General features: G+C 42.6%; 1 protein-coding gene across 4 annotated transcripts in view; it reads left to right on the top strand.

Annotated features, from left to right (window-relative positions):
* LOC125115610 (actin-binding LIM protein 1-like) overlaps positions 1-24,925 on the top strand; it is a 226,269-nt gene that overhangs the window by 181,455 nt on the left and 19,889 nt on the right. For all 4 annotated transcript variants that reach the window (XM_047759833.1, XM_047759834.1, XM_047759837.1 and 1 more), the window contains exons 3-4: positions 17,403-17,586; positions 22,864-22,973. In XM_047759833.1, coding sequence (XP_047615789.1) covers positions 17,403-17,586; positions 22,864-22,973 — 294 coding nt within the window. The remainder of the gene's footprint in view (positions 1-17,402; positions 17,587-22,863; positions 22,974-24,925) is intronic.

Here is a 24,925-nt window from a genome sequence, read left to right as displayed (position 1 = left end):
CACATATATGTATTTATGTGTGATTTGTGTTAAGCTTGTTTGTTGCCTGTCTCCCTCTGCTGGAATGTAGGCAGCGACGGGGTTTTCACAGCAGCCCTTCCTACCTTACATTAGGCACGCAATAATATTTGTGGAGTGAATGAATGAATGAGTGAAGTGTTTACCATTGATTGGTACTAATTACACATTATTATTTCCAAATTATTAAATCCAGGTCACCCAGGCTTGATTACAATCAATGTCTTTTTAAGTGTGGGAAGGAGAACATTATTTTTGTGGTTCCCAGACACAGCATTTCTCATCCAGGGGAAAAAATATTCTCTCCTCAATCCTTTTCTCAATCCTTCTAATTTCATGAAGCAGGAGATCTTTACAACAAAGAGGGAACAGCTGTCGGGCCCAGGGCCTTGATCAGGCAATGATATCAAGGTTCAAATGGAATTACGTTATTAAATTATTTATTGCTACAGATACTTTCTGTAGAGGGAAAGGGGCCCTGGAAGCTTTGATTTATGGTAGTGATAGACTTGCCTTTTAAAATAATTTTACTTAATAAAAGTGAGCTGACTTTTTTTAAGGCATTAGGGAAACAGAATAGATTAATCAAAAATGAGGGTGAAGGGAGTTCCCGTCGTGGCGCAGTGGTTAACGAATCCGACTAGGAACCATGAGGTTGCGGGTTCGGTCCCTGCCCTTGCTCAGTGGGTTAAGGATCTGGCGTTGCCGTGAGCTGTGGTGTAGGTTGCAGATGCGGCTCGGATCCCGCGTTGCTGTGGCTCTGGTATAGGCCGGTGGCTACAGCTCCAATTCAACCCCTGGCCTGGGAACCTCCATATGCCGAGGGAGCGGCCTAAGAAATAGCAACAACAACAACAACAAAAAGACAAAAGACAAAAAAAAATGAGGGTGAAAAAATAGTGAAGTGGAGTTTCCTGAGTTGTGGCTTAGTGAGTTAAGAACCCAACATAGTATCCATGAGGACACAGTTTCAATCCCCGGTCTCACTCAGTGGGTTAAGGATCCAGTGTTGCCACAAGCTGCGGCACAGGCCACAGATGTGGCTTGGATCCCATGTTGCCATGGCTGTAGCGTAGGCCTACAGCTGCAGCTCTGATTCATCCCCTGGCCTGGAAGCTTCCATATGCCATAGATGCAGCCCTAAAAAGAAAAATATATATATAGTGAAGGTGGTACATGAGGGAAAGCTGGGAAAACACTGACTCTGATAGGAGGCTTGGATTTGCATCTGAAGTGATGAGGCAGTTTTCAGTGTGGTCTTAGGACTCAAATATTACACCGTCTCATAATCATGACATCTACTGAAAAGAAGAACAACAGCACTTACGTAAATGTAGTCAAACTTTTAAACCATTACCGTGAAATTTGTCTCCCACTAGTTAGATTGAATTAGTGAATCTGGATTGCAATTTGAAAAGTATCTTATAGGAACTGACTCTACTTTGGTCATTTTTATTTTGTATTTAATCTGAGAAGGGATTTGATGGTGTCTAAAGAGGTATTATCCACCGAGTGACAGCTGGATGGCAAAGGTCGGGTGCCTTTTCGTGTTCTTCCTTGGTTGATAAGATCAATTGACAAATGCGATAAGCACCCTAAAACCTTCTTATCCACATTAAACCCAAGCAGAAAGAATTGAGTTACCTTTGTCTGTGATGGAAGCAGCATTTGTGGGGTAACTTCACATATCTTGCTGCGATTCAAACGAATATTTCCTTAGCCTTTCCCTATAGGTCACCCCCATGTCCCATCACATAGCTCTGCAGCGCCATTGAGTGGGTCCTACTTCCTCTCCAGGAAGGAGTATTTACAGTGTACCTAAGAGCCAGCGACAGCCTTTCTGCTCTGCCTGGCAGCTTCTAAAACTCTGAATTTCCCGTTATTTATTGAATCTTTAGTAAGAAGCAGAAACCTCAAGATATGACGTGCTGGAAGATATGAATATGGAATGAAAGATACCTGGAGAGGCATTAAACTATTGAGGGCAGAGTTTTTAAAGCGAGGTCCAAGGAGCTTCTACCCCAGAGTAACCCTGATGCTGGTTGATGGTTCAGATTCCTGGTCTCACCCTGAGTTCTCTGATCACCAACTCGGTGGTCAAGGTCTCCCTTTCCAACCAGCTCTCTAAGTATCAAGCCCACCATATGTGAGAACCGCTGCTTTGTTGGACACGGGCTTTGAATTGATGGTGATTTAATGAGGCGGGGGATTTGGGTAGAGATAATATTAATAGTCTCTTCAGAACCATTTGGATAAGGATTTTCCATCATGGCCCTTCATGGCCTGTGAAATTCCCAGGACTTGGGCTTTTCTTTAGAACAACCTCATTAAATATGTAATGTAGGTACAAAATGTTCAGCTAAAAAATAGATATAAAAATTTATGGTCTAAACATACCTGACTAGTAATATGGAGATGGAAAAAGTCCTGGTATCGAGATATGTCCTATGAAATGCTGAATGGGGAAAAAGAAGCAAGGGATAGAACTCCCTCTTATTCGAGTTATCTGCTGGAAACTGAAGTCAGTGACCATCAGTGATGAAAACCCTAGCTAATGTATAAGGTATAAATTCTGAGGATGAATTACCATTTATGCAACAACCTTTTTTTTTTTTTCAAGAATGCTCAATCAGGTTATATATATACGTCAGACATGATCTCTGCCTTCATAGAGTCATGCCATAGACTGAATGTTTGTGTTCTCCCCAAATTCATATGTTAAAACCCAATCCCCAATGGTGTTAGGGAAATGCGGCGTCTGGGAGGTGATTAGGTCATGAGGGTAGAGCCCAAATGAATGGAATTAGTGCCCTTATAAGAAAGAGACCCCTGGAGTTCCTGTAGTGGCTCAGAGGTTAACGAATCCGACTAGGGACCATGGGGTTGCGGGTTCAATCCCTGGCCTTGCTCAGTGGGTTAAGGATCCGGCATTGCCGTGAGCTGTGGTGTGGGTTGCAGACACGGCTCTGATCCTGAGTTGCTGTGGCCCTGGCGTAGGCCGGTGGCTATAGCTCTGATTCAACCCCAGCCTGGGAACCTCCACATGCCGCAGGAACAGCCCAAGAAATGGCAAAAAGACCAAAAAAAAAAAAAAAAAAAAAAGAAAGAGACCCCCAGAGTTCTTTCACCCCTTCTACCACACGAGGGCCAGCGAGAAGACCGCTGTCTGAACCAGAAGAGGTCTCTCACCAGCTGGCAATTTGATCTTGGACTTCAGTCTCCAGAACTGTGAAAAATAAATTTCTGTTGTTTATAAGCAAGCCAGTTTGTGGTATTTTGTTATAGCAGCCTGAATGGACTAAGACAGGATATTCAACAGACGTTGAAATAATCATAAAGTTATGAGTTACCCACTGTGATTGGTGCAATAAAAGGGAAAAAAAAAAATCTGCCTGAGCAACAATGTGAGCTGCTTGTAATGGGACGTTTTCAGTATGTTTGTGGTGGAGGGATGGGCAGGTGGCCAAGAAAGGCTTCTTTACCCCACCCCAACCTCTCTGGAAAGAGACGTTAAGGCTGACATGTAAAGGATGAAAATACAAGAGCCACTTAATTTCTCCTTGGAGCAAAAGTCAACTAAATGGACATCATTATTCCAAAGAGCAGATCTGCACTCTTTTTCCTACTGAAAGTCACTTAATTTTTGCATAAATCAGCCTGGGAATATTGACACCTTCACATGTTTACCATGGGAAATGTTTCTAAAGCATCTCTCTCTCTCCAGTCACTGTGCTAGGCTCCATATACCATGGTGCCTCCCCCTGAAGAGCATGTGGTCTGGTGGCAAGAAGTGTGCTTGCTGGCAGAGCCACGGTTGGTAGGACAGGGCGGGTGAGCGGTCCAGAGTGCAAGTGCCACAAGTCAGATGCTGCAAAGATCACCTAGAGCTGAATGGTCCAGGGATATTGCCAAGAGGGGACAAGATATGATAAAGCACAGATGCTCCAGAAAACAGAATAACCTTCCCAGGACTGGAAAGGAGGAGCATGCTACTTGTGATCAGCGGTAGGGGCTGCCTTGTTCAAGGAAGCGGGTGGTGAAGACAGTGGTATGGCTGGAGTTGACCCTGGCCTTCATCTGGGCAAGCAGCTTTCTTGCCAAAAATGAATGAGACCACAACGTTCCTATTGTCATTTGAAAGATGACGTTTTAAACATTAATTAGAGTAACGTCATTCCTTTTCAAAAATGGAACTAGTGTTATATATGATTTATAGCCATATAGTTTTAAAAAGACTTCTGAACGTTGGATGTCTGTGGAAATTTTAAAAAATCAGGTCACGTGAGCTCTTCTCTCGAGATAGCATTGGCAGAACTCCTATACAGAATCATGTTTTAATAGAGACGCTGGCCACTTAGCAATGTGAGTTTTAACTATGTGCTAGAGGGTATGGAAAATGCTACCTTTTGACGGCTTTTAAAGACCCCTTGGCATCTACAATGTTCAATCCATCAAGATAGCCAATGAACATCAAAGTATTTTTAGAGTGTTTTTTTTTTTTCAAACTAATAGAAATACAGGTTACAATGTCTATAGTGGATTGCAATGTATTTTTTAAGCATTAGCTTTTAAAGATTGGGTTCTGTGATGGGCTTGGGATAAATAACCCATCTCCAATAGCACTTTCCATTTTTGCCATGTTAGAGTTTATAAGATGTTTATCAGATCAGGATCATTTTAGGTCAAATATGTGTATTTATAAAATGCAAGGATTTTTATGGAGTAAAGTGGATAAAAATTGAGGGGGTTCGGGTTGAATATAAAGATTAAGGATTTTCTATGTTCAGATAGTTTTTAAAAAAATGTATTTATCTAATTTATATGCTATAAGAACTAACTCTTTTGTTTATATCTCCTTTTCAAAATGGAGTTTGGAAGCAGTCAAATGGTAAATTTGATGCTCTTTTTGTTGCGGTGTAATCTCTGTGATTTGATGCTCTTTTTGTTGCGGTGTAATCTCTGTGATTTGGCTTAGATGTATGGTCAGGACATTATCACATTGTCCTTAAGGATAAGTTCACTTGCTAACTTGAGTGGAAAGGCCATTTATTCTATGGTACATATTTTCTCACTGTAGATATAGTACGGGAGCCTGTTCTCATTTATCTCCTCTATAGTAATAGCTATAAGCTTTGTCTGACCCATAGCTCTTCATACACGTAAAGCAAACCTTCCCCCAGCTTGTCCTTTAGGTGGAAAACAGCTAATTATTGACTTCCTTAAAATAACCCACTGGACACTTAAAGACCATTATTACCCGACCTCTTTTTCTTTGGCCTAATCCCAATTCCGTCTACTTCTTTTTTTCTTAAGTGTTCTGTCCCAGCCCTTTAATTTCTCCTGTTGCCACCCTGTGATCCCATTCTGGTTTCTTCTCCTTCCCATAAATCATGGAGCACTGAACCAGTCACAGTCTTACTCTCTGTAATCAGGGCCTCCTGGGCATTGTTGAACACAAAACAGAGCCTCGTCTAACCCTATACATGGTACATGTGAATGGAAACGGTCTCTTGTGTGGTTGAGTTGCAGTCAATTTCAGTTGCAAAGGAAGTTCAGAGTCTTACAAGATCTGAGAAGTTGAAAGAGAGTGTGGAGTTACTACCTTGGCACCACTGTCTTGATGCCAATTAGGTACTTTCAGAAGCAAAGACAGGATTACCGGCTCTTTATGTGGTGCCAGAGGAACTTGGCTCCACCCACACTGTCCAGACACCAGCCTGGTTGAAAGCAGTATGAAATAGGAGGAAAGGGGCAATAGGTTTCCCTCTCTCTAAGTGTCATCAAAGATATAAAATAGCATAAAATGCAGATCTTGCCTTCAATAAGCTTACGGTGGAGCTAAAGAGAAGATTACAGTCGCGGAATAAGAGACAAGACAACATCTACCAAGAGTCAAATGTCAGCAGTGGTTCTGAGCCTGGAGGAAGCAGAGCCGGAGGGGACTGGAGGAGGCAGGCAGCTGCTTCATGAGGTGGAACCTGAGTGGGGTCAGGGAGGCTGGTTGCAGTTGGGCTGGGCCTCAGCAGGAGGTGAGAGGAGGCAGTGGTAGGGTCAGTTTGTCTAGGGTAAAGCACTGGTGATTAGGAAGAGTCAGATAAATGTTTGGTAGGTGCCAGGGCCTTTGATGCAAGGTCAAAGTGTTTGCAGAGTAAAGCAGGTTTTTTTTTTTTTTCCCCATATTAATTTGGAGAAGGTGTGCAAGATAAATTGGGTGGGAGAAACCACAGAGAAGAAGCCCATTAACAGGGTTAATAGACCCTGTGCTAAGTGTGTGCTGTGGTTGCTGGCAGCAATGGCGATGCATCTGGGCCTTTATCTTTTTCTATAGGGTCAGCTTATGGGCATGCATATAACTCACTGTGTCCTTGGTGTCTGGGAGTTCATAAAAGGCATAGATACATGACCCAGCTATTTCTGGAGACTGAAAAAGGGAAAGGGAGAGGAAAGTACACAGATCTTAAAATTTACCTGTGTGCCCGTAACTCAAAAGGGTGACCTAGTTTGAGATCGGCTTACCTGGGTTGAGCAAGGTCCTATTGAGTCTGGACAGCTTTTTATTTCTTGCCTTTGCACATTTTCAGCATTTATGTATGATATTTCCTGATGGTTAAGTAATCTATGCTATCACAGAAGACATTCATACTTGTGCTATGGACCCAAACCAAACTAAAACAGTAACAGTACATTGAGTGAGATAGATTATTCTAAGTGATACCTTTGTTATTTGAACTAGTGTTGAAATAACCAGTTAGTGTCACTTGCACATGAATTTCCACAACAAGCATTAAAAACAAATAATATTTTATTGATAAAAGAGGTTCCAAAATGATTCCTTTTCAACCAAGGCTCTTGACTTACTCTTGTAAATTCAAAGTCTGCGTTAATCGACCCTTCAAATGCCTGGGTTTGGGCCTCATTTTGCCCTCTGGTTGGCCTTCGATCTTCTTTCCCAGAAATGATCATTGATTTTGACGGGCATTTGGAAGTTAATGTGAAAACTATTTAAATTTGTTTTTGAGGCTAGTGGCTTAGTATTGGCTTTCAGGATGATGCATTAGCTAATAGTTATTTTTGGTGGAAGCTGCCCCCTCATATTATTGTTTATGAGTCTCTCTGTTCAGCTATTTTGAGCTCTAGGCTACAGCATATAGTCCTTTGAAGCTGCAGTGTAAGGTACTTTCAAGCACGTTGCCCTGGGTTTCAGATCAAAATCTGATTGTCTGATTCAGTGAGACCCCACCCAGTAAGGGATGGGAATGGGGAGCTTTGGGAAGAGGCTATGTCATGGTCTACCTTTGTAATTTCTATAAAGAAAGGCCTTGAGGGAATGAATAGAATAACATCTTGGATGGAATAAAATTCTTTTAAAATTTATTTGGAGTAGAGGAGAGAGGAAGAGGATGGGAAGTATTTGGTATTCATTGTGCAAGTCTGCCCACAGAGTGTTTGAGGGTCTATACCCTGCAGCTGTCCCACTCCCAGCTCTGGCTCATGGGAGGAGGAGGGCTGGTGCTGGCTCAGGCAGGGAAGAAAAGGGTTTTGAACTGCAAAGTAGAAATTCTAGAGACACAGCCCTTCAAAGATGCGTAGAAAAGGCAACCTCTTACAGTGTAGATGGGACCGTAAATTGGTTCAGCCACTATGGAAAACAGTAGAGGGGTTCTTCAAAAAATTAAAAATAGATTTATCCTATGATCCAGAAATCCCACGCCTAGGAAATCCACTCCAGGGGAAAAAAGCACTAATTATAAAAGATACATACTCTCCTAAGTTCATTGCAGCCTTATTTACAACAACCAAGATATGGAAGCAACCTACATGCCCATCAATTGATGAATGGAGAAAGAAGATATGAGACACACACACACACACACACACACACACACACACACACACACAATGGAATATTACTCAGCCACAAGAATGAAATCTTGCCATTAGGAGCAACATGGGTGGGCCTAGAGGAAGTTATGCTTAGTAAAACAAGCCAGACAGAGAGTGACAAATACTGTATGATTTCACTTATATGTAGAATATATATATATATATATATATATATATATATATATATATATATATATAAAACAGGAGTTCCCGTCATGGCTCAGTGGTTAACGAACCTGACCAACATGCATGAGGATGTGGGTATGATCCCTGGCCTCACTCAGTAGGTTAAGGATCTGGCGTTGCCGTGAGAGGTGGTTTGTATGTTGCAAACGCACCTCGGATCCTGTGTTGCTGTGGCTCTGGCGTAGACCAGCGGCTATAGCTGCGAATGGACCCCTAGCCTGGGAACCTCCATATGCCACCAGTGCAGCCCTAAAAGACAAAAAAAAAAAAAAAAAAGAACAGAACAAAACAGAAACAGAGTCGTAGATACAGAGAACAAACAGGTGGATGCAGAGGGGAGGGGAGGGGAACGGAGAAAAATAGATGAGGGAGATTAAGAGGTATAAATTTCCAGTTGCACAACAAATGACCCACCAACATGAAATGCAGTGTGGGAAATAGAGTCAAGAATTACACACTATCTTTGTATGGTGACAGTAATGAGATTTATCGTAGTGATCATCGTGAAATGTATCGAAATATCGATCACTATGTTGTGTATCAGGAACTAAGAGTGTTGTAGGTCAATTATACTTCAAACAAATTCATAGAAAAAGAGATCGGATGTGTGGTTACCAGAGGTGGTGGGGGAGGGGGGGATTGGATGAAAGGAGTTCAAAGGTTCAAACTACCAGTTTTAAATATGAACAAGGATGTCATGTACAACAGGATAAATATAATTAACACTGCTCTATGTTATAAGTGAGAGTCAAAGACGCAAACTGCAAGATTTCTCATCACAAGGAAAAAAAAATTTCTATTTCTTTATTTTTGCATTTATTTGAGATGATTCACTAAACTTATTGTGATAATCACTTAATAACATATATAAGTCAAATCATTATACTATGTAGCTTAAACTTATCCCGTGCTGTATGTCAGTCATATGTAAATAAAACTGGGAGTAAAAAATTACAGATAGCAGAAAAAAAAAGAGAGGAGGGGAGGAAGGAAGGAGGGAGGGAAAGAAAGAAGCAAACGGTCCTTATTACCAGACATGAGCAGGTGTAACCCAGGTCCAGCCATGCAGGGCTTCCACTCCACTGGGTCAAGTTCAAAAGGGCTCTTCATGCTTCGTGATGGGCTGATCAGCTGGCAGAGTGCCAGACCAAAAAAAACCAATACCTGCTCTAGAAAAGGGAAGAAAGAACCCACCTAAGGCTCCTAGACCCCGATTAGAATTCTTGTGTCTTGTGTTGCTCGAAACGAAATTGAAAACATTGATCACGTCTGTTTAACATTCTTCCCTCTCCTGCTGGGATGACTTGATTAAAACCCCAACGAGAGCAGCAGAGATGTTCGGTCTCCTGATCTAGAGGAAGAAAACGTCTCTTGTGTTTTACCCCCAAGCACCCTTTGGGCAGAGTTTTAAGTGCTACCTCTTCTCCTAAATTTTTAGCCGAATGAACTAGTCGACAGATGGAACATCTCTGAAGTGAACTTGCTGCACATAAAATGTAACTGCTGTTCTTAGAAAGTTGAAGAAATAGTTGTCACTACAGTCCTGTTCATGCCACTAAAATACTATTCTGTTTTCACCCTTATTTGACACCTCCATACTTCCCCCCCCCCTCCTGTTCCATGGTATTTTTATAGCACAGGCAGCTCCTGTTAACTTTTTTAAAAAAAAATTGAAGAGTTTTAAATGTGCCCTTACTGATTTCACAACTTTTATAGAACGTTGCTTTGATGCACATATTCCTACCTCACTAGTTAATGGTATTCATTGGTTTGCAGAGAATGAATTCAAGGACATAACATCTATAAGACATATTGCTCCTTGTGGCCATGCTTTAGTGACAGCAAAGGGGGCAAGATTCGGGAGGCCTTGAGTGGGACATATTTTAAATTATTGATCATTGAGAAGAAAGCAATTAATCTCTTTCCGCAGCAGCTCTGTTTTTTTGTTTTTTTGTTTTTTAATGAAAGGAATCTATGCTTTTCCCAGGGCATAGGTTAACTTTCAACTACAGCAAAGACAAATGAGCATTGAATGTTAAAACCTAAATATAACCTACTGAAGTTTGACCTTACTAATTGAGATTGTGTGATCGTTTGGATGGAAAAGTTTTACTTTGTGCACCCAGTTAAAAGTATTTGCTAAGCTGTTAATATAAAACAGACCAAACATTAAAAATTTTTTTTCAAATGTTCCCTTTTAGCTATTTTTTGGTTAAAAAGAGAAACTCCTTTGTCAAAGTGTAATTTTCAAAAAGTTAACTACATGACTCTCATACAAATATAAAATGAATATATATCAAAGATCTACTCAACTCATTAATGAGGGAACTTGGAGGAGTAAAGCTGCTTCAAAGAAGAACCAAGGAAATGGGTTTAAAGGCATTCCGGAAAGAATGTCAGTGGAAACAACCCAAATGTCCATCAACAGATGAATGGATTAAGAAGATGTGGTACATTTTCACGGAGGAATAGTACTCAGCCATAAAAAAGAACAAAATAATGCCATTTGCAGCAACATGGATGGAACTAGAGATTCTTATTTTAAGTGAAGTCAGAAAGAGAAAGACAAATATCATATGATATCACTTATATGTGAAATCTAAAATATGGCACAAATGATCCTATCTGCAACACAGAAACAGATCACAGACATGGAGAGCAGACTTGTGGTTGCCAGAGGCCAGTGGGGAGGGAATGGGATGGATCTGGAGTTTGGTAGGTGCAAATTATTATATTTAGAATGGATAAGCAATGAGGTCCTACTCTACAGCACAGGGAACTAGTCCGATCTCTTGGGTTAGAACATGATAGAAGATAGTATGAAGAGAAAAAAAAAGAATGTATATATCTATGATTGGGTCACTTTGTTGTACAGCAGAAATTGAAGGAATATTGTAAATCAATTATACTTTAATAACAATTTTTTTTAAAAAGAAAGAATATCAGGATAAGATGCCTGATTAACATGACAGTAAGCCTGGACAGAAATCACCCGAATCTCTGCTGGACAAGAATCTCCAAGTTACCCTTAACTTTCAAAGTCTGGGCGTTCAATCAGTAGTAAAGAGCTTTTCAAACACAGATCCAGTGCCCTAGGTCATGAGGTAATCCTGTGTGACCCGGTAACACTCTGGCATGACCCTGGAGGAACACACTTCTCTTATTTACCTTGTTTGCATGTTTTGGATAATTTTTCTTTCCTTTTTTCTTCCTTCCTTCCTTCCTTTCTTTCTCTTTTGTGTGTGTGTGTGTGTGTGTGTGTGTGTGTGTGTGTGTGTGTGTGTTTAGGGCCAGACCCAAGGCATATGGAGGTTCCCAGGCTAGGGGTCTAATTGGAACTGTAGCTGCCTGCCTACACCAGAGACCCAGCAATGCCAGATCTGAGCCACGTCTGCGACCTACACCACCGCTCACGACAACGCCAGATCCTTAACCCAATGAGCAAGGCCAGGGATCGAACCCGAAACCTCAAGGTTCCTAGTCAGATTCGTTAACCACTGTGCCATGATGGGAACTCCAATTTTTCTTAATGTATTATTATTTTTTAAATTTAATTTTTATTTTTTTTACAGAATAAAATACATATATTTAAACACAATTACATTCACACAGGTTGTTATATCATGGATCTTAAGAAACAGATTAAGTGACTCCCTCTGGAGAAGTGAAATGGAAAATATGCTGAGACAAATAGGAAATTTATTCTATACTTTATCCCATTTTGTATGGCTTTCATCTTTACTATTTAGTATTATCGATTACATTTCAATTTTTCTTTAAAAATTAGCATTATATTAGAATTGTGTATATTATGCAACTAAAATTTATAAAGAAGAAAGCCTTATATACCATTAAATATTTTATATAGCATAATAAAAAGAATAACTTAACTGGTAAGAATAACAAAAATAATACAGCCTCTGAAAATAAGTAAAATATGAAATGCATAAATTGGTTAAAAAACAGTGTAGCTATATAAATATGTCCTCACAATTTGTTACATCTTATTGATTCTTCAATATAGGCATGACACCATTCTAGGTGATGTGATAAACAGGACATTATAGACCTTCCATTGAAGTGAGCTTCCACTTGTAGGAGGCACCAGTCGTCAGAAATGGAGAGTACTGTGGTGGTTGCCAGGGGCTGGGGGAGGGAGGGAGAATGGGAAGTTACTGTTTTACGGGTTCAGAGTTTCAGTTTTGCAAAAAGAAACATATTCTGTGGATACGTGGTGGTGATGAGCGCACAAGTGCATGCATGCACGAATGTCATTGAACTGTACACTTAAAAATGCTTCAGATAGCGGACGTTCCTATTATGGCGCAGTGGGAATGAATCCGACTAGTATCTGCGAGGATGTGGGCTCGATCCCTGGCCTCTCTCAGTGTGTTGGCAATCCGGCATTGGTGTGAGTTGTGGCATAGGTTACAGAGGTGGCTTGGATCCGGAGTTTCTGTGGCTGTGCCATTGGCCAGCAGCTGTATATCCTATTTGATCCCAGCCTGGGACCTTCCATGTGCTGAGGATGTGACCCTAAAAAGAAAAAAAAAAAAGGTTAAGATGGTCAATTTTATATTATGTGTGTTGTGTGTTTTATCAAAGTAATTTTTAAAAGTGAGCTGATGCATAGGTATGTGAAGAAAAATTAATAATAATTGGTTCTGGTGCACAGTTTTAAGGTATTAGCCTGCTGTGGTCCCCTTTGCCTGGCAAAGCAATAAAACTATCTTTTTCTCCCTCACCCCCCCAAAGTAATAATAATAATAATAATAATAATTGGTTCTGAGATAACCAATTTAATAACCCTATGTTTGTGTTAACTCAGTTTTCATTGTTCATAAAAACATGTTGACTTTTTAAAATATGGAATTGTTAAAATTCTTTGTGAAATTTGCTTTTTTAAAAAATATAGCATGGACAGGTGTCTAGGTTATAGATACTGATTTAATCCATTCTTTTTAATATACATTCCACAGATATTCCATGGATATATGGTAATTTATCCAACTATTGCTCTACTGATAGAAATCTGAGTTGTTTCCAGGGATTTTTTTTTTTCCTGGTACAAACACTGTTGTAATAAAACCGTTTTAGTACAGGAAAGTGATGAATAGAGTGGCAAGAAGGCAGACGAGGGAATGGATCAAAGAAAGGTTTTCTTGGGAAAATGGATGGGATTTAGTGGCCAGTTGAAAATTGTGTGGTAAGAGTGGGAGAATGGATAATGCTGCCATTTTACTGAAAGAGGGAATAGAAGAATAGCAGAAGGTTTTAGAAGAGGCGACAGAGAAGGTGAGAGGATAGGATTTGCTTGGAAAATGCCAAGTTCCAGATAGGCATGCTGTGTGTGCCCAGCTTGGGGAAGATGTCACAGATAAAGACACTGGCTTGAGGAGTTCCCATTGTGGCTCAGTGGGTTAAGAACCTGACATAGTGTCCCTGAGTATATGGGTTCGATCCCTGGCCTTGCCCAGTGGGTTAAGGATCCGGCGTTGCCACAAGCTGTGGTATAGGTTGCAGGTGTGGCCCGGATCTGGTGTTGCTGTGGCTGTGGCATAGGCCAATAGCTGCAGTTCGGATTTGACCCCTAGCTTGGGAACCTCCATATGCTGCAATGCAGCCCTAAAAAAGAAAAAAAAAAAAAAAAGAAGAAGAAGAAGAAGAAAAGACATTGACTTGAGAAGCCTTCGCACAAAGTCTTAGTCAAAGCTGTGAGAGTGAATGACCTCTGCTCCCGGGAGGCCTTTTGTTCCAGAGGACAGAGGTGGCCTCCAAGGGAGGCATCTGCGTTGAAGGGTTTGGCCAAGAAGACTGAGAAGCTGCAGTCGGAGGAGGAGGAGGAACAGGCCAGGAAAGTGGGGAGTCTAGAGAGAGAAGAGTCTGAGATTACGCCCCATCTAGTCCGTTCTTAGGAAACGGAATAATATTAAGTTCCCGTAGGTCCGAGCAGAACAGACCCTCTCACTGCTGTGTGTGCCTTTCCTGACCCCTCCCTATGCGAGTCTGTTTGCAAACGCTGGTTTCTTTGTGTATAAACCAGCAGGAACAGTGGTACAATTTGGCAAGCCAGTTTGGGCCACTGCTTTGAATTTAAGGACTAAGCCACATCAAATTGCAAAGGGACACAGTTTGATTATAATTTGGCATCTCTTAATAATTATGAAATCCTTTTTTTTTGCCTTTTTTAGGGCAGTACCAGCAGCATATGAAAGTTCTCAGGCTAGGAGTCTAATCGGAGCTGTAGCTGCCGGCCTACACCACAGCCACAGCAACACTGGATCTGAACCGCATCTGCGACCTACATCACAGCACATGGAAACACCGGATTCTTAACCCACTGAGGGAGGCCAGGATTCGAACCTGTGTCTTCATGGATACTAGTTGGGTTCATTACTGCTGAGCCACAACAGGAGCTCCCCAAATCCTTTTTAAGGCTATATTAGGTTCATATAAATGAAGACTTTATTTTAAAATTTTATTTATTTTTTATTTTTTTGTCTTTTAGGGCCACACCCTGAGGCATATGGAGGTTCCCAGGCTAGGGGTTGAATCAGAGCTATAGCCGCCGGCCTATGCCAGAGCCACAGCAAGGTGGGATCCGAGCCGTGTCTGCTGCCTACACTACAGTTCACGGCAATGCCAGATCCTTAACCCACTGAGTGAGGCCAGGGATCGAACCCATGTCCTCATGGATGCTAGTCAGGTTCCCTAACTGCTGAACCACGATGGGAACTCCTATTTTTTTTATTCAAGTGTAGTCAGTTCACAATGTAGTACAATTTCTGCTGTACAGCAGAGTGACTCAGTCATATATATATATATATACACATTCTTTTTTATAATATTATTTTCCATCATGGTCTCTCCCAGGAGATTGGGTATAGTACCCTGTGCGCTACAGTAGGACCTTGTTGTCTCTTGAAGCCTTTGTTATTAAAGGAGAGTATGAGTCAGTTTCACAAAACCATGTGAACTGGAGGGACTTCGAGGTGCCCTAAGCAAGCAGTCAACACAGAGATTTCTAAAACATTTGGAATTCGCTTTGAAGCTGCCTCAGCAATCTGTATCAGCATAAAGAGCACTCTGTTGCCGCCAGATCTTTATATAAAGGATCCGTGAATTTTTAAACCTACCTTAGGTGTTTCAAAGAGAGACTTAAGGGATTACTAGCAGTCCAGATGCATCATTTTGTCACCTTGAGTGGTTTTGAGCCATACCCAAGTTTGGAAGAGCAACAGAGTCATCAGAACGGTTTGATGCCCCTGAGGCAGTGAAATGAGTGGGAATCTGCCAAGTTTGAGGCTGGATTTAATTTCTTTTTTTACTTTTTAGGGCCGCACCCACAGCATATGGAAGTTCCCAGGCTAGGGGTTGAATCGGAGCTGCAGCTGCTGGCCTACACCACAGCCACAGCAATGCAGGATCTGAGCCACATCTGCAACCTACACCACAGCTCACGGTGATGCTGGATCCTTAACCCACTGAGTGAGGCCATGGATCAAACCGGAATCCTCACAGATACTAGTTGAATGCCTTACTGCTAAGCCACAACGGGAACTCTGAGGATGGATTTAATTCAAAAATTGGTTCCTAGTCTTGCATTAGATACCATGGTGAGAGCTTCCTAAAGACAAATCCGAAGAAGTAAAGCTGAGGACTCTTAACCATAAAGTGCTTTGCCCTGTTGTGGGAAAATTAAAAATACAGGGAAAAACATTGAAGAGAAATTTCCAAGCTGTTCTCTGACCCTCAGGACTGTGCTTATTATTGTTGAAGGACTTTGTAGTTAGCGTGAGGGTGGTACATACTTGAATTCCCTAGACCCCCAGGACCCATTAGGTAAGGAAGAAGCAGGTATGAGGACAGTGGGGGCACTGGCAGGTTTGGGAGGCAGCAGGTGGTGAACGAGCTGGTTTCCAGGTAATGTGATCGCAGCGGTGTTTGTATGGTGGTCATTCTCAGGCACGATGGACTCAGGCCATCTTCTTGGCTTACTTGATCATAAATTGCAAAGAAGGAGGTTGTAGCTGTGGAGTGTTGATCTAAACAAAGACAGATGAAGCCACAGTGGAAAGCTTGTTGTGAGTTCTGTCACCTTGAATATCTTTAAGAGCTTGTAATTAGAGACTGCTAACTGAGGGGAGGGGGGGTGCCAGAGGCAGTCAGAATCACGGTGCTCAACCCTAGTTCATGTAGATGCATTCATGAGTCATGGGAACTTATCAGAGGAACCTTGGACGTGAGCTCATAGGTCCTTGCAAAAGCAATTTGGTGACTGGACTTGCCTCGTCTCTATCCCAGCTGAGTGCCTATTTCAGGTCCTTGCAGGAATAATGAAGACCAATCCTGGATCCTTTGCCTAAGGACCTGAATTGTTAGGAGTCCTCCAACCCTGGGACTAGAGAGGCTAAGATTGGAGATTTCCAGCTTTGGTATTGCTTCCCAGTGACTTGGCAGTGGAAAATCTTTACTCTCGGGGCTGCCTTTGGCTTTATTTTTGGACAAGTTGCTGAGTCTTGCCCTGGTCCTGTCTGACCATGCAGACCTGGCATCCTAGGACCTGCTTTTCTCATACCATCTCCACAATTCACAGCTGCACAGTTTTGAAAGAGATGCCAAAATCGAGACATTGAAAAGCAGCCTCATTTGTGTGTATGGAGTCCCTGAATAATAGTCTTATCTTGGACACATTCCCTTTGCTTTTCTCTTTTGCTTGTTCATTTTTATCTCTCTCTGTAATGTATAAATAATGGGCGTATCCTACGGACAGCACAAGGAGAGAAATAAATGTCTGAATTTTTCAGAACTATGGGAAAGTATTTTCAGAGTGTGAAAAAAATAGACACTGGACATTTCAGCTCCTGCTTTTGATAGAGTGAGAATTTATTACTCAGCTCAGTAACAGTTTTGGCCCAAACCAAGCAGTTGTGTGGGCAAGCGGTGGGTACCTTTCCCAAAGAGCAGTGCCAGAGCCAGTTTTGTTCCTATGTGAGACAGCATGAACCAAAAATCTTTCCATCAAAGATTAAATATCGCCACATCTTAGACATATCACAAAAGCTGTTGAGACCCAGCCAGTGGATTCTGCTTGTGTGAGATATTGCATAGCTCCCAAAGGGAGGGGAATCAAAAGGGGAGGGAGGCAAGAGAGAAGTCCGAGCCCAACAATAAATAGCTCTTTGTGCCAGTCCCCCCCTCCCCGAACCCCAAACCGCTGAGATCATAGAGTAAGTTAGCAGGATGCAGTAGAAGGCAGTGCTGCCCAGCAGCCTTGACAGACCGTGACCAGATGTGAACTTGTCTGTCCACAGTGTGCGGCTGTGACCTGGCCCAGGGGGGCTTCTTCATAAAGAACGGAGAGTATCTGTGCACGCTGGACTACCAGAGGATGTATGGGACACGCTGCCACGGCTGCGGGGAGTTCGTGGAAGGAGAGGTGGTGACGGCCCTGGGCAAGACCTACCATCCCAACTGCTTTGCTTGTACCATCTGCAAGTAAGTGTGGCTCCCCCAACAGAATGGGGCTGGGTTCTGCCGTCCAAGCTTGGAATGTGCGCTTTGGCTCGAGCTGGACTTAGCCTTGACATGTTTTTTCTTTTCTAAAAAAAAAAAAAAAAAAAATGTTTAATTGAAGTATAGTTGATTTACAGGGTGTTTGTTTCAGGCATACAGCGAAGTGATTCAATTATATATACAATATGTATATATTATATATAACATATACTAATCTTTTTCAGATTATTTTCCACTATAGGTTATGACAAGATACTGAGTATAGTTACCCATGCACTACAGGAGGTCCTTGTCGTTTATCTCTTTTATATGTAGTAGTGTGTGTCTGTTAACCCCAAACTCCTGATTTTTCCTTCCCCCAGCCTGTCCCCTTTGGGCACCATAAGTTGGTTTTCTATGTTTGTGAGTCTACTTCTGCTTTGTAAATAAGTTCATCTTGTATCAGTTTCTTGGATTCCACATATAAGTGGTATTATATGATATTCGTCTTAAAATACTTTTTCTGATATGCCTTTAAATGTTTTTATTTTCCTCCTGTATTATCAGGCTTAGTCAAAAAGTAATTTCGTTGCGAAACTTTCTGTGTGATGTCCCCTACTAAATAATATGACTGATGTTTAAGTGGCTTGAAACCAAGTCTGAAAGCAGCGCTAGGTTTTGAGACATTTTGAGCAATGGCAACATGGAAAGAAATGGCATAAAGACTTGGAAAGATGAGGCTTATTTGGAAATGTCAGTTCTTATGTGTGTGGGTGGGTAAAATAGTCTCATTTGCTGTATAACTAAGGTGAGCAAACTGCCTCATGGGCCAAAATGGACCCAATACCTGTTTTTTTTGTTGTTGTTGTTGGTTTTTTTGTCTTTTGTCCTTGCAAGGCCACACCCACAGCATATGGAGGTTCCCAGGCTGGGGGTCTAATCAGAGCTACAGCTGCCATCCTACGCCAGAGCCACAACAACGTCCACTCCAAGCCTCATCTGCAAGCTACACCAGAGCTCATGTCAACGCTGGATGCTTAACCCACTGAGCGAGGCCAGGGATGGAACCCACAACCTCATGGTTCCTAGTCGGATTCATTTCCGCTGTGCCACGACGGGAAGTCCCCAATACTTGTTTTTAAAGATAAAGTTTTATGGAACACAGCCATGCCCATCTGTTAACATATTGTCTATGGCTACTTTCAAGTGACAGTGGCAGAGTCGAATAGTTGTGACGGAAGCCTTAGGATCCTCAAAGCCTAACAAAAATATTTACAATCTGTTCTTTTGGGGGGAAAGTTGCCAACTACTCCTCTTTAGGCATCTATCATTGACCAAGGTTAAATCTTGACTGCACAAAGCAGCTTGATTAAAATGATCAGTCAGAGGAGTTCCCGTTGTGGCTCAGCGGTTAACGAATCTGACTAGGAACCATGAGGTTGCAGGTTCGATCCCTGACCTTGCTCATTGGGTTAAGGATCCGGCGTTGCCGTGAGCTGTGGTGTAGGTTGCAGATGTGGCTCGGATCCCGTGTTGCTGTGGCTCTGGTATAGGCTGGTGGCTACAGCTCCGATTGGACCCCTAGCCTGGGAACCTCTGTATGCTTCGGGAATGGCCCTAGAAACGGCAAAAAAAAAAAAAAAAAAAAAAAAAAGACCAAAAAAGATAATAAAATAAAATAAAATGATCAGTCAGAGAGAAGAAGGAAACTGTGAAGTGTGAGTGGGGAAGTATGGTGGCTTCACTGCTGTGTTTTGAGCGCTATGCATTATAGCATTTACAATAGGCTTGATTCCTGTAATGAGGAGACTCACAAACCAAGGATCAGCTACTTAACTGACCCGTACTAACTGGGCAAACCCATGCCTTTTGGAGTGGTGCTCCATTTTGTTAAAACTTCTTAAAAACTACAATGCAGAGGAAGTATTTTGTTTTGTTTTTCAGCATTTCCTGTTTCTAAGCTAGAGAAATGTAAACGCTAGAAGGGTAAATTTAATTCTCTGTAATTAATTAAAGGTAATACTCATGGATAAATCATAAAAAGATATAGATGAAATATTCATAATAAAATCATTTTAATAACTTTTTGTAGCTCTTAGTCCATTATATATTTTTAAATAATAATGTTATTTTGTTTTATTTTTGTTTTTGTTTTTTATAGCCACACCTGTGGCATATGGAGGTTCCCAGGCTAGGGGTCAAATTGGAGCTACAGCTGCCAGCCTACACCACAGCCATAGCAACACAAGATCTGAGCCGCATCTGTGACCTACACCACAGCTCACAGCAATGCCAGATCCTTAACCCACTGAACGAAGCCAGGGATTGAACCTGTGTCCTCATGGATGCTAGTCAGATTTGTTTCCTCTGAGCCACGATGGGAACTCCTAAATCATAATTTTAAAATTCTGGATTAGTGAGCTGCAGTTTTGTTTCTTTTCTTTTTTTTTTTTTTTTTTTTTTCTGTATTTAATCAAAAGCAAGGTTTCCTCTTGACCTCTTCCTGTTCAGTCTGTAGCCCACAGCCTGGTTAAGAGCCCAGGGCTGGCATTTGGAAGACTCAAGTTCTGGTCCCACTTCCTGGGTGGATCTGAGGCCTATGGGAATTAACTTTTCCACAGCAATCGCCTCATTTGTAAGATGGGAGGCTGTGACCTGGGTACGAATGAGTCCCCAAACCAGGATGCTGGCCGGAATCCCCTAGGGAGGGGCTCTTTAAAAATATTCACTTCTAGCCTCTCTGCCCCCAATCCCTTATGATGGTTTTATGATGTGACCCAGCCAGGTTGGAAGGCCCTGGGCCTTCTAAGTAGGAGTCCTGCTTATCCTGACCCTGAGAGGTCATCCTCTAAAACTGGTCATGGTGGAGAAACATCAGCTATCGCCCTGTCCCTGGACAGTGGAGCCGGCCAAGAGGATCTCACCATGGCTGCTCTAGAGCTGCTGCTACTGTTTCTGCTAAATGACACTGATTCTCCCTGCACTGAGGTCTCCTTTACTTTACACACTGCATTCATGTAGCGATTAATTTAAGCCTCTGAGCAATTCCGTGAGGCCCCTCATGAGCTAGCCGCCCTCCTGATGAATGAGTGCGGGATGCAGGGTTTAAGGGATTTTTCCCCGTCCTTCACATTGCAAGGCCAGGCTTTGAGCTCAGGTGTTCAGACTCTAAATCCACTTCTCTTTCTATTATAAGCATTCATGCACATACAGAAAGAAGCAAACCCATGTGGGTAGAGGACATGGGAAATGGGAAAATACTGAAGAGGGTCATTTATAAAATAACAAAACTCAAAATTCTGAAGGCCTGGCCCCCTTGGGGAGAACTGACCTCTGGCTTGTCCCATGTGGGATTCAAGCCTGAAAATCTAAGTGTAGATTGGAGGCAAGCCTGGATAGGGGAAGGTGGGGGAAGCTCCTGGGCGCACAGTTTAAAGGGGTGCTCCCTCTCAGGTCACGAGGTGCTCCTGAGAACAAGGGCCCCTTTCGATGCTGCGGCCTAGGTGCCTCGATGGCCTCACCCTCGTCCGGGCCTTGATCAGAGGCACAGAACCTGTGCTTATTGTGTTTATGGACCCTGCACTCCCTGATGGCCACCTTACAGGGCAGATGGGAGGTTTGTTCTGTTTTAATTAATGAGTGTGAAGCAGTAGGCCCACTGGGATCCACTTGAGTGTGACTCTGATTGTAAAAGACAGAGCAGGTTCTGAGTTGGTGGGCACCACCTACACCTGCCTGTTGGTTTGGTCTCCCTAGCTGGTTAATCCAGGCAAGTTGCTTAACCTCTCTGAGCCTCCTCTGAGCAATAGAAAGTAACACAGCACCAGGCAAGAAGAGGAGACCACCTCAAGGCAGCACTTCTAAAATCTGATGGTGTGAAAGTTTAAAACTCTTCTTGATACCTGGCACCAAGCTCCTTTGTAGAGCTGTTTTCAATGCAAATTTACCACCTGTGTGTGCATGACAGTTAATGTCCAACTGTGAGGCGGCCAAAGGGCAACTTAAAGAAGGGACAGCAGCTCTGAAAAATAAAACCCACACCCAGAAGCTTGAATTTGTTCTTAAGAAATGGCTTCTGACTCAGATGTGTGGGGATGTTTGGCTTAGGCGCATTACGTTTCCTAACCGGCAGAATCACACATTTGAAAACTCATGTTGAAGATTATTGGCAAGTTGGCCAATTGCAAGTAAGCAGCGGTGGAAACTGTCCCATGGCTATTAACTAATGACTTTTCTTTTCTTTTTTTTTTAACTAATGACTTTTCAAAAAAAGCGATCTACTTGTCGACCTGGAAGGAGAAACAACCCTGATAACTTACCTGTTGAAGGCAATCTTTGGGCAGTGTGTGCTGTTCTTGATGAATATCTAATGTGAAAGGGAATCTTCCGAAAAGAAGCTAACGCTCATTTGTAAAAAGATATCTAGAGCATGTTTATATGTCTCCATGTTGTAAGGGACGGGGTCCATAGCACCGTGAAATATTCAGTTTGCCCCCTGAGACATCCAAGACAAAGTCCAGTTCAGATGGGAATCACATGGATCTAAGGGACTTCAAGAGTTAATGCCTGACAAAAAAAAAAAAAAAAAAAAAAGGCAGTTCCCGTGGTGGTGCAGTGGTTAGCGAATCCGACTAGGAACCATGAGGTTTCGGGTTCGATCCCTGGCCTTGCTCAGAGGGTTAAGGATCTGGTGTTGCCGTGAGTTGTGGTGTGGGTCGCAGACATGGCTTGGATCCCGTGTTGCTGTGGCTCTGGTATAGGCCGGTGGCTACAGCTCAGATTGGACCCCTAGCCAGGGAACCTCCATATGCCGTGGGAGCGGCCCAAGAAATGGCAAAAAGACAAAAAAAAAAAAAAAAGGAGTTAATGCTGACCTGTAACCAGTTCTCCTGGGGAAGGGCCTGAAGCTTGAATAGGAATTTATGTCATTTAAAGTATTTCTTCACAAAGGTGTGTCCATTTGGAAAATGGAAATGTTTACTGTGTGCCCTGCTGGGTGGCTTGCTGGAACATCCCTCCTGTGATGAGTGGAGGTAAATGTGGATGCCTCTGGTTGCCTGTGGAAGCAGTACCTTCTCCTTTCTTCTCAAAATGAGGCCCATTTATTTGTTTGGACTGGATCCAGCTGGCTGGTTTGGTTAAGACGGCATTTCAGACATTTTGGCTGCTGCTCCTCCAAGTAATGCATTGGCACTGGAGGCCAGCAAAGCAGAAGAAGTGAGGGGGGAAAAATATGAAATTGCTGGAATAACCTTGAGGGCGTTGTCTTTCTGTCTCCAGGCGCCCGTTTCCACCCGGAGACCGAGTCACGTTCAACGGGAGAGACTGCCTTTGCCAGCTTTGTGCACAGCCAATGTCTTCCAGCCCTAAAGAAGCCTCTTGCCCCAGCAGTAAGTGCCCCGGCCACCTGTTGACATGAATTCCTTCTTACCTCAAGGTAGCTTAGGCAGGTACCTTCCTTTTTAGAGATTCTAGCAATGAGAAACACGAGCAGTCCTGTCTAAGGCATTTTCAGCTGTAAAACGTGGCGTGTGGAGAAGCCTGCCCTAAAACCCATGCAGTGAGGAGCATCTCCCTTATTTCAAAAGGAAAGAAATAGAATTGGGTATTAAACTGTGCATTTTGATGGTAAATGAAAGGGAAAGAATTATAAAACGTTCTCTGGCGGCTCTGCAGGTTAAGGATCTGATGTCACTTCCATAGCTTTGGTGGCTGCTGTGGTTCTGGCTCGCTCCCTGGCCCAGGAAATTTTGCATGCCACAAGTGTGACCAAAAAAAGTTACATCAGAAGTGCCCATTCTCAGAGTCCCCATTGTGGCTCAGTGGTTAACGAATCCAACTGGGAACCATGAGGTTGCGGGTTCGATCCCTGGCCTTGCTCAGTGGGTTAAGGATCCGGCGTTGCCGTGAGCTGTGGTGTAGGTGGCAGACGAGGCTCGGATCTGGAGTTGCTGTGGCTCTGGTGTAGGCCAGCGGCTACAGCTCCAATTGGACCCTTATCCTAGGAACTCCATATGCCGTGAATGTGGCCCTAGGAAAAAAAAAAGACAAAAAAAAATATTATTCTTTATTACCCTTAAGTGTTCTGTATTCACCTGGAGGGTTTCTGACATTCATTCATCACACAGATAATCTGCTGAGCACTTATAATGTGTGTTACTGTTCATGCTGGAGAAATAGGCGTGAACAAAACACACTCAGCACCCTTGGGAAGCCTATTTTTTCGTGGGAGCAGGTAGATAATATGTGCATATACAGAAATATCTAATATGTGAAGAAAATGAAAGTAAGAAGAGAAAGCAAGGCAATGTGTCTGCATTTGTGTGGGGTGGTCACAGACACTTCTCTGAAAAGGTGTCACCCAAAGAGAGATCTAAACAAAGTGTGGGGACAGCTATATATACATGACGGGATTTGCAATTCTTGATGACAAGTGCTTGGCTGGCCTGTAGAAATCCAAAGAAGACCACCTTCCCTCCAAATAAAAATGTGGCCAATTGCAATATTTCTTCTAGTAAATAACCTCGGGTGGGTCAGTTAACTCTGAAGTGAGCGTTATTCTAAGCTCTGGGCACCAAGCAAAGAATCTCTACTTCCATCCCCTTCCTGGGGCTTGGGGATGTGGACCAGAGGTTTGCCTTGTTTTCTGTGGATTTTGCCTGTCTTTGGAGACCTAGGACAAAAGCCTTTAAGCCCTGCCAGTCTCAGCACCAAAGAATGAGATAAGCCACTTCTGTTCCAGAGGAATTTTGTGTAATTTATAGCAGGGATTCCAAATCTCCCTGTTAAAAGTGGAAAATCTATACCTGTTAAAAATAAGAGTGTTATGACCAAAAGTGTTTACATAGAAATTGGATTTTGACCATTGGGAAGAAAGAAGAAAATAAATGTATTATTGTCACATGTCATTCAACACACATGACCAGATCCACAAATTTATCGATAACAGCAGCCTGGGTAGGACAAGGGCACGAAACAGGGCACGATCTTAGACCCCTAGTAGAGTTTCAAGTCCTTCACTGTTCTTAGCCTACTCTGCCCCATGCAGGTCCTTGGGAAGGTAACCTAGAGTGAAAAGAGGCACCCTCTTGTTTGAGGGGACTTGCTTGGAAAGGATGTTACCAAAAGCTTGCAAGGAATTCTTCAGTCTAGTTAAGAAAAAGAGGATTTAATGAGTCCCAGGATAGGATGACAGCTATAATAGAGGATTATGTCCATAGGCCTATAATGGGAGTGGCTCAAATTTAGATGGAGTCCTTTAGTCCAATTATTTTTTTTGATAGGTGGGGAAATTGAGGCCCATGGGCTTATTCAAGGTCACACAAGCTATCCCATACATAAT

Source organism: Phacochoerus africanus, chromosome 15 (genome assembly GCF_016906955.1).
Source record: "Phacochoerus africanus isolate WHEZ1 chromosome 15, ROS_Pafr_v1, whole genome shotgun sequence".
Taxonomy (NCBI): domain Eukaryota; kingdom Metazoa; phylum Chordata; class Mammalia; order Artiodactyla; family Suidae; genus Phacochoerus; species Phacochoerus africanus.
Note: the sequence above shows the minus strand (reverse complement) of the source record. Positions and strands in the feature narration are given on the sequence as shown.